We start from the raw sequence: 9,957 nt of genomic DNA on the forward strand, positions 1-9,957 counted from the left end.
TCCACTCCCAACATCGCTAATGTACCGAGCTTGACACACAAAAGAGGTTACCACGCGGTCCCAAGCTACTAGTATGGTCCCTGCTAGGGTCCCAAGCCTCTTGGCGCTCGATTTCAATTCAAAGCCCACGCAAACCAGCCAATCATGGCGCTCTGCCAGTAAAAAATTGGCCAATCCCATGCGGGAGAAGGCGATCCGCAATCCAATCGACGTTATCCGGATAGAACAACCGGATGCGATCCAATTGAAATCGTCATAATCGAAACGGCCGCCGAACAGAGCAATGGCCCGCTTCAGCGCCGACGTGCTCGAGCTCTCGGACGACGAACATGTAAGCGCGCTCCGCTGGCGCGACCACGAGCTCATGACGTCTACAGGAGGAGGCTGTGGCCGAGCAGCAGCGTCGCGGCGCCACGAAACGCCAGGTGGGCCACCCCGTCGCGACGACCCATGCATGCACCGTCCCGTACGACGACGTATCCTCATGTAGGCCCGGCGCCCGTCTAGCGAGGCGCAGAGCTTGCGCGGGCCTGCGCCGAGCGCCCGCAAGAAGATGCGTCGCGTGCCGCCTGAGCCCACGGACCGCATCACGCGCCAGCGAGGCCCGGCGCCCGCGCCGCTGCCGCTGCCGCCAGGGCGCCGCGACAAGCCGCTCACGGACGCGCAGAAGGTTGCGAAACTTGCCCAGAAGAACGCTGCGACGAAGGTACGCTTTCTTGCTCATGCGTGTGTGTGCTCATGGCTGTCTGCGCAGAACACGAAGAGGTTAAAAGAAATCGCGAGACGCGAAAGACAGAGCATCCGGGCCGCGACGCGCGAGGTGCGATGCTTGGCGATACCGCGTGTAGTCGTCTCATGCGTCCGTGGTAGGAGATCCCCGCGTTGCGCGAGTACCATCGCACGTGGCCCTCGGTCGGCACTTACATTTGCGATTTGTTTCCTAACTCCAAATGGACAGACCCCGCCTCGGACGAGCACATGTACGTTTATACTTCATGTTGCACGTTTGAATATCATGTTGGTCGACTAGGTGCTCCATCTGCCATGAAAATTTTGAGCCAAACGAACGTACCCTGCGCCTGCCGTGTGAACACATCTACCACCGTGCTTGCATTGAAGCCTGGCTTCTTCACAAGGATACGTGCCCACTTTGTGTGCGCCCAATCCTTACATACACGTAGTTGAAATAATTAGCGAATGCAAAACTCAATGTCTTTGGACACTATTATACTTGTCTTTGGAAAGTCTACCACAAGATTTGCGTTCGACGAGCTATCGGACTGGATGCATGAGCTAGTCCAAATGAAAATCGATGCATCGTCGCGCGCTCGACCACTTCTTGTACGGCAAGTCGGACGAGACATGTTGTTGTACGTTCCGCTGCGAACGGCGGAACTTCCTGGCCGTGCTCGCACCCGAGACGATGCGTATTACCTGACCCACGCACTGCTTGAATACCGACTCTACGACGTATGTACCTCGCCGCACACATGTTGCCTGTCGTGTGGCGCGAAAGCCGACGTCAGTCCGGGACTCACCGGCGCGAGCCCGGTGCGATCGAGCACGACGCAGTGCTCCACGCTGGCGAGTGAATAGGCTGCAACGCCGGTGCTAAGGCGGCGAGGTGCCACGACGGTCCGCGTGCACGACAGTGGCGTACGGAACGTTGCCAGGCGCGTTCGCGGCCACTCTCACGGGCGTCGTCGTGATGTGGTACAGGACGCGTGACCTTTCGAGGGCCGTGAGCCGTGGGCATCTTGACGAGGTCGGGCCCGAGCGCCTTCCTTGCAGAGCACCGCGGCCGTCCAGACGTCTCCACTCGTTCTGTGGCGTGCACGTCGAGCGGGTGGTAAGCCCGGTAGGGCATCTACACCCGCTTGGCGAGAGGTTCGAGTAGGCGCGGCGTCCACGCGGGCAGGTTCATCGACGGCGACGTGAGCAGCGTCAGCGCCGGCACCGACGACTAGCCCGCGATCAATGCTTCCACGTTGCCCGCGTCCAAACCAGACACGGCGAGGGACTGCAGTTGTGTGAGCATCGGCGCCGCGGCCGTACACGTTGCCAGCGGACCAAAGACGCTGCAGCGAAGATCCTTGAGCTGCGTGTGGCCGACGGCGGTCGCGATGTCCGTCAGCGTTGCTGGCGCTTCAGAGTATTTCTCAATAGTTCCGGAATTTTTTGCAATATTTGCAAAAGTTCCGGAAAAAAAAATGGATATGTTCAAAAGTTCCGGAATGTTTTTGATTGGTTAAAAAGGCACTTTTCGGTGAGCATGATTGGTTTATTCTGGGCTAATTCGAGGGCCGCCGTCAGCAGCAATGACCCCAAATAGTGTTAGAATACAGTCAATTAGCCTGACATGTAGGGGTAAATAGTGTTATGTGATTCGCACTGGGGAAAGCAACAAATCTGAATCATCCTCAAGCGACGATGGCGAGCGAGACGCAGCTCTTACGTGGAATCGCCGCCAACGAGAAGTACAGCGGTGCACCTGAAGTCGGTCTTGGCTTCTACGGCGGGCGTCGTCAAGTGACGAGATACGTGAAGGACCGGACACTGGCTAACCGTTTCTCGATCGTCGTCGCAAAAGCAGGTACGCTGACGCGCGCGGTTTGCGAGCTGTTCTGCCGGCGGGCATGTATCGCATTCAAGGTGTGTTTTTCTTGTCGAAAATGAATCTGGTTCGCACGGATCTTACATCATGCAATGTAGGCGTGCAAATGAAGCACTCCGATATGGACCCGAGCCCGATGCCCGTGGTCGTTGCGGTGCCATCAACCTCGACTATTCTGAAGGGTAAGAAGAAGATGAAGGAGCAAGACGTTGTGGCTTACCTCAAGGCCATCAATCCAGAGCACTAGACGGTATACGGCAACATGGGGGCGTACAAGACAGAACCTCTCGTCACGGCGACTACTGCACTGGACGTTCGTGCCCTATTTGGCGTCAAAGCCACCAACTTTGTCGGGTTCGACAACGCGATGAGTATGTGCCTTCGTTCATGAGGGTGGTGTTCTAGCTTTATGTCTAGATATCCACAATGGCCTCCGCTTCAACCTTCCGTTTGCAGCTGTGTACCTCATGGTGGCAAAGGTCATGCAACGGCGGCCACTCGACGACGCGAGGTTGAGCGTGAGTCGTCCTGCCTGCAACCTCCAACGCGTTCGCGCGCGACAACTACGAAAAGCCGCTCGAGATGGCTCAAGCCTACACGATCCAGGACTCAACAAGGTCAATTTTGTTTGTGTACTGCGAGTCCCACCTTGAAGTCAATCGCGATGTCGATGTCGAGAAACTGAAGTGCTTGTGCCCTTACTGGGAGCAGACGCAGATACCTTGCAACAAGAGTACACAAATGAATTTATGTACTACTCTTGCTTGCAAGTACCTCATTCGTGCGCTTGAGCAGATCGGCGCGCTGCACCTCGGGCGATTCGGACACGGCGGGCAAGGCGACAAAGCTCTACCAGCAACGTGGCGCGGCCGGGTTGGTGCCGTACAAGTGCAAGTCCTGCGGCGGCGAGGGTCACAACGCGGCAACATGCCGCAAACGACAACGGAAGCTCTTGCCCGCGACTTCTTCGGGAAGCTATTTCAAACCTGACGTGCCAAGGACGAACGATCGCATTCGATTTTGCAACCTCATCCACGCAAGCGACGGCGAAGAGGCAATGCTCAAAGACGAGACCGACTTCCGCGACGTCGACGAAGATGGCTTCGAGTTGGGAGGCACCGGCCTCGAGTCCAGTTTGGCATTATTAAACGAGTAGCGCAGTACACACTCTCCGTACTATACACATCTCGACCTGTACCTGCTAACATTGTAAGCCAGCAGCGCATGAATCATGGCAACGGTCGGTCTTCACTCTGTTTCACGATCGTCACATTTCTATATCTAACACTATTTAGGGTTTTGCTGCTGACGGCCGCCCTCGAATTAGCCCAGAATAAACCAATCGTGTTGACCTAAACGTGCCTTTTTAACCAATCAGAATCATTCCGGAACTTTTGAACATATTGGTTTTGGTATAGCGCGTCATTCCGGAACTTTTGCAAATATTGCAAAAAATTCCGGAACTATTGAGAAATACTCGGCGCTTCAGCCATCGCCTCTTTGGTCCCAGTCATCAAATCCATGCAGTGCCCATGGAGGGACCTACGTAATATAATACTTCGAATTTATGCATAACTACTTTTGACTATCGAAACATACAATATTGGGGAAATAGGGGGCCTTACGCTAACAAGACATTTCCAAAAAGGCCAAGCAACTCGCACATGGTCGCGCGCGCCGAGTATGAAACCGCGGGCTCGGCGAAGATGCTCTCGGAGCGTGGCGCCGAGTGGGCCGACACGGCGGCGATTGCGAGCGACCTCGCCGCCCAGAACTACGGCCTCGACGTCCTCGATGCCAACATTGAAGACGACGCGAGCAACGTGACGCGCTTCCGCCTCCTCTCGGCCTCGGCAATGCTGCCGCCTGAGCTTGCCGCCGACTCTCCGCCGGCTGCGCAGTGTGGCCAATCTCGAGATGTAATTGAGGTCCGCCTCGAGATGATGAGACCGGTCGGCGCGCACGCCGAGGAGTAGTGTCTCATCAAGGTGTCTGCAGCCTCGCCCGTCGAGTCACCACCCCAGACGCTACTGCAGGCGATCATCGACCTGTCAAAGAGTTTTCCGACGCCTTCACGAACGAGCTGCCGGACGGTCTGCCGCCGTCGCGGTCAATTTTTCGGTCACCATGAAGCCTGGCGCCGAGCCCAAGTCCCAACTTTACGGGTGCCGCCTCTCGCCCATGGAAGAGCAACTGCTCGACGACTTTGTGGCTGTGTTCCTCAACACGGGCTGGATCCAAGTTTTCAACAGTCATTGGGTCGCAAACATCTTTGGGCTGCCCAAGCGCAGCGATGATGGCGAGCTGCAGTCGCGAGCGCAATTGTCAAGTCGCTCACGTCGAAGTCCAAGATCCGATGGGTGCTCGACTACCGCTACACGAACTCGCAGCAAGAAATCCCTCGCATCCCGCTGCCCAACATTGACGCGCTCTTTGATCGCATGAAGGACTCCAAGTGGTTCTCGAAGCTCGACCTTGCAACGGGCTACCACCAGATGCTCGTCCATTCCGAGTCCCGCAAGTACACGGCGTTCAAGATGCACTCGGACACGTACGAGTGGCTCGTGGCGCTAATGGGGATGGCAAGCATGCCCGGTATCTGGTCGCGCCTCATGCAGGAGCTCTTTGCCAAGCTCAACTTTGCGGCCGTGTGCATGGACGACATGGCGATCGTCTCCAAGACGCTGGACGAGCACGTCACGCATCTGCGTGCAGTGATCAAGATTTTGCGCACACAGAAGCTGTACTGCCGCATGGCCATGTGCGAGTTTCCGATGCCCAAGATCGACTACCTCGGCCATGTGGTGACGCGCGATGGCATTGCGGTTGACCCGAAGAAGGTCCGTGCCATTGAGCAGTGGCCGACGCCGACGACGCGCAAGGCGCCCCAGTCATGACTCGGTCTGTGTGGCTACTATCGCCGCTTTGTGTACGGGATTGCCGAAATTGTCTTGTCGCTCGGCGAGCTCGTCAAGAAGAAGGTCACATGGTCGTGGGGTCCAGACCAAGACACGGCTTTTGAGCGTTTGAAGGTTGCGATGCAGCAAGCGCCGGTTTTGGCCTTGCCCGACTACGGCCGCCCGTCCATTGTCACCTGCGACGCCTCTGGCTACTGCTTCGGTGCAGTGCTCTCGCAGCTTGATGCGTCCGACGATGACCACCCGATTGCGTTTATGTCCAAGAAACTCGCTGGCGCCGAGCTCAACTGGCCCGCACACGAGAAGGAGCTGTACGCGATCAAGATGGCGATGGCCAAGAGGCGTCCGTACCGATGGGGTACGCCGTTCAAGGTCTTCACGGACAACAGCGCGTGCCGTTGGTTCCTCGAGACGCCCCAGCTCAACGCCAAGATGGCCAGATGGTTGGATTAATTTTCCCAGTTCGAATTTGAACGCTTCCACCGTCCCGGTGTCGAGAACGTGGTCGCCGACGCCCTCTCGCGCCCGCAGCATGACGCCGACAACGATGAAATCGTTCGAGCCGCGCCTCTTTGTGTGTACGTCAACACGATCTCGGCCCAGCCCGAACCGATGCTGAGTTTTTGTGCGCGCGGATGTGTGCCCAGCCGATGCTGACGCGTGCCCGTGCCACGTCCTGCACCGCCAAGTGGTCCGTCATCAACGCCACCACCAACACAACTTGGTGCTGAACAAGCGTGACCACCACATGATACATGTCTGGGGAGAATATGCCGCCCAAGGTGCCGCCCATGGTGCCGCAGACGATCAAGGTCAACACGGTCAAGGAGATCGGCGTCATGTCGATCCAGCTCGATGAGCCGCGAAAGCATGGTACGCCAAAGCCTACCGCAAGGACGCGACGTTCCAGAAGTACGCCACCGGCAAGAAGGAGTTTGTGCTTGCCAACGGCCTCTGCTTTATTGGCAGCAACGACCACCAGTGGACGCTCGTGGTCCCCGACGACAAGTACTTGCGCACCGAAGCCATTGCGATGCTGCACGACTCGCGACGCGTAACCTCCCGTTGAAACACGCAAGTCCTCAACCGCGACGAGCGTCCAAGCTCGTTCCGCGCTGGATTGGCTCGTTCAAGGTCATCGGCAAGGTCAACGAGAACGCTCAGGATTTTGCGATGAAAAGACTGGATTGGAAACTGTAGTTTGATTTCTCGTTGTCACTCGTTGATACCACGCAGTGCATTCATTCAGCGAGTTTTGAATACCCAGCAATGGCGCCCAGAAAAGAAAGAAAGGGCGTCATCGCTACTAGTAGCGACGGCCTTTCTTTTGCCACCCTTCGAGCGAGTTGTTGCAAGCGCCCGCGCCTATCCGAGATATGAGACGTCTAGACACGGCAGGCGCTTGGACTAGCGGATTGGGCTCCTCGTTCTCGTGGTTTCCGGAGGTCGATACATGGGGATCGACCTCGACCTCGGGAGCTTCCTATTACCCTCGTTATGAGCCGCTCGCCGTACCCAGGAAGACCATGTACCTCGATCGTCCGCTGCGCTGCTACACGCGCCATGTTGGCGTGACCTCACAAATTCGGATTTGAATCGAGCGAATGAGCGTCTTGGACCCATCCGGTTTTGAACCCAAGGTACGATAGCAATAAGGGGCCACTAACTATAATTAAAATGTAATGTCGCCAACACATACCGATCAAGCGCGTTGCAAGAGTCATGTATCGATCACGTTGTCTCTTTGGCGCTGCGGTGCTGTATGTCTACCAAGCTTGCTGGCGCGCGCACGGCGGCATCAATGACGATACGATATGGGTGTTGCGTGCATGCCCCAAGAATCTCAGCGAGTTGAAGCAGCCCTCGCGTACGAACGCACTCGCAGTGGGGCCGTACTTGATCGACAGCTTGGTAGACGGGCGTTGGAAGCTAGCCGCGACAAGTGTGTGCTTGCACAGAACCGCCATGATGTTCGAGGCCGTCACGACGCGAGCGCACCGTGTCGACACACTCACGCTACTAGTATCCTTTATCCACTCCTTGTCGGTCTCTCTGCGCGGGCATTGGTCGAAGGTGCGTGACAGGCAGTCCCATGCATTCATGCAGGATCGAGCGAGTCCAAAGGACGATGCGACGAGCCAACCATGGCGGTGAATCACATGCGTGGTGGTGTTGAGTATCTCCGTTGAACAGATCTTCCACATCGCGAGCGACGTCAACGCCGAAGATCTTGGCCGCTGTGCTTTCATCTCCTGCTGCCACGTACAAGATCGCTGCGTCTGGGGCAAGGGTTCTCGAAATCGGCCAATCAAAAGCGTGTTTCAGGTGGTCTATTGTATATCTCTTGTTTTGTATGCAGACCAGGCAGTTTATTATAATTCCACCACTTTCCAAGATGCTCAAGAAGCCCAAGCATGCATCGGCCATGACGATCCCGGCCGCGGTCATCGGGTCGCTCGTCGAGTACATGGACGCGCGCCTGGACGCCAAGGCCATCCTCTTGGCCATCCCTCAAGACGAGCTCACGGCGCCGCTGGCCGCGCTCCGCCGGCTCATGACCACCGCGAAGGCCTTTGACGGGCAGTGGCCCATGGTTCATCTCGAGCTCGTCCCGGACGACTACATTCAACTCGTCTTGGTCGCGCTCCCCGTCATTCCGAAGGTGCAGGTCAACTCGGTATGGTGCATGGAAGATCATCTCCGCGACAGCGACCTCGACGCGGCGACTGTGTTCGCCGCAGTGGCGCCCAAGCTCACGGAGATGCAGGACTTGGATTGGTTCAAAAAGCCGGCTATTTTGCCGATGTGCACGCGGCTCGCGCACGTCTTCATCCACGAGAGGTATCTCGCTGCGACGTTGCCGCTGCTGCCGCCGAGCGTTTGCGAGTTGTCTCTTCATGGCCAAGAGTATGGCCCCGATGATCTCGCGGCCCTGTCACGGTGGCTCAAGACGGGGCGTGTCAAACGCCTCGTTTTGTTTGACTTCAACTCGCAAACAAGTGCTAGTGCCATGGCCGAGATGCTGGCGACGACCACCTCCGTCACAAGTGTGGCGTTGATCGACTCCGATGTCCTCATCCATGCACTTGCGGCGGCACAACGTCCTCTCTGGCACTTCACGGACGTCGAAATCTTTACGTCAAACAACGACATCGACTGGGCCGGCATCCTCGTATTGCTTTTGGATCTCTCCAAGCTCACACGCCTCGTGGCTTACGCCCTTGGTGACTGGAGCTGGCTCGTCTCGCTCTTGAAGATGCCGCTTCTTCAAGAGCTGGCACTCCGAAACATTACGCTCACGGTGTCACGAGCCATCCTCTCGGACTTTTGCTTGCCGAGCCTACGCGTGCTCGAAATCAAGGACGTGGAGGTGGCCGACGCCAGCTTTGAAGCACTCGTCGACTGGACGACGCAGCTGCCGCAACTGGACGACCTGCGATGGATCAAAATGCCGCGCGAATATTCGCCTCGCACTTTGGATCTCGTCCAACAAGCCATCACCAAGTGGACGCAGACGCTCTCGGCTTTGTCGCTTCGATCCTGCGCCTTTGTGACCGCGAGCATCCCCTGTCTTGCGCAGTCCCTCCGCGCGCGCTCGAACGATGCACGGCCATTCGCTCTCGACCTGCGAGTCTCTCACATCGACTGCATTGACGATGTTTTCGTTCTTCTCAACGCGCTCAAGGGTCGCACGAATGTGACGCTCAAGCTCAGCGTCGACGAAGACGACGAGGCGGCTATCAAAGCCCATGCGCGAGCGACGCGCATCTCGATGGAGATCCTCGAGCGTGAAGGGGACGGCTTTGTCGAATCGCTCTTTTACGCTTTCTAATCCGATCAATTGAGTTGCTGAGCAAGCTACGTGTCGTACTTGAGTAGTGTTTCTATCAACAGTGGTAACGTGCACGTAATGGCACTTCATGTCCTAATTGAAAATACGGAGCAGTAGTGCTTCACTCGCTTCACATCCGCTCCATTTGTCTTTTCACCTGCACGACTTGCTTCTGAGCAATCTGGTTGGCGACGCTTTAGACTCCTTGGGTGTGTCGTCTCCAGCGAGTAGCTACACTGCCTCGAGCGTCGCCTCATATCAACCGACAAGAAAGTGAGTTTAGGATAGATATATAGACATCGTTTTTTGGTTTTCCATCTACTGGGGCACGAGCGAGAGGAGGCAGTTCTCAAGCGCGTCCATCGAGTGGCCGAGGACCTCGAGCGACGTGGCGTACGACATGCGCACCGAGTTTTCAATGCCAAACGCCGAGCCTGGCACGATCGCGCAGCCGAATTCCGAGAGGAGGTACGAGCAAAAGACCTCGCTGTCGCTGATCGTCGCGCCGTTCGTGCCGACGTGGTTGGTGCCAATGTAGGTGGGGAGCGTCGATAAAGACGTAGAACGCGCCGGTCGGATACGCGTACTGGATG

At 56.9% G+C, this 9,957-nt stretch overlaps 4 protein-coding genes across 4 annotated transcripts in view; 3 read left to right on the plus strand and 1 right to left on the minus strand.

The window, feature by feature from the left end:
• Positions 1-283: 283 nt before the first annotated feature.
• On the plus strand, positions 284-1,048 carry SPRG_16449 (hypothetical protein; the record flags this gene model as incomplete). Its single annotated transcript, XM_012355896.1, has 6 exons — positions 284-331; positions 378-437; positions 491-706; positions 755-820; positions 871-984; positions 1,031-1,048. 6 exons carry the CDS (start codon positions 284-286, stop codon positions 1,046-1,048), a joined length of 522 nt encoding a protein of 173 aa, XP_012211286.1.
• A 1,382-nt stretch (positions 1,049-2,430) lies between these two features.
• Positions 2,431-2,861, plus strand: SPRG_16450 (hypothetical protein; the record flags this gene model as incomplete). The annotated part of the gene is made up of 2 exons (XM_012355897.1): positions 2,431-2,593; positions 2,713-2,861. The coding sequence occupies 2 exons, from the start codon at positions 2,431-2,433 to the stop codon at positions 2,859-2,861; spliced, it is 312 nt and encodes a 103-aa protein (XP_012211287.1).
• A 3,441-nt stretch (positions 2,862-6,302) lies between these two features.
• SPRG_16451 (hypothetical protein) lies at positions 6,303-6,601 on the plus strand (the record flags this gene model as incomplete). The annotated part of the gene is made up of 2 exons (XM_012355898.1): positions 6,303-6,368; positions 6,428-6,601. 2 exons carry the CDS (start codon positions 6,303-6,305, stop codon positions 6,599-6,601), a joined length of 240 nt encoding a protein of 79 aa, XP_012211288.1.
• A 3,081-nt stretch (positions 6,602-9,682) lies between these two features.
• SPRG_21751 (hypothetical protein) overlaps positions 9,683-9,957 on the minus strand; it is a gene marked incomplete at both ends in the record, with an annotated part of 1,963 nt that continues 1,688 nt past the window's right edge. The window contains one exon of the mRNA XM_012355899.1: positions 9,683-9,950. Coding sequence (XP_012211289.1) covers positions 9,683-9,950 — 268 coding nt within the window. The remainder of the gene's footprint in view (positions 9,951-9,957) is intronic.

This window comes from Saprolegnia parasitica (genome assembly GCF_000151545.1).
Source record: "Saprolegnia parasitica CBS 223.65 unplaced genomic scaffold supercont2.329, whole genome shotgun sequence".
Classification (NCBI taxonomy): domain Eukaryota; phylum Oomycota; class Saprolegniomycetes; order Saprolegniales; family Saprolegniaceae; genus Saprolegnia; species Saprolegnia parasitica.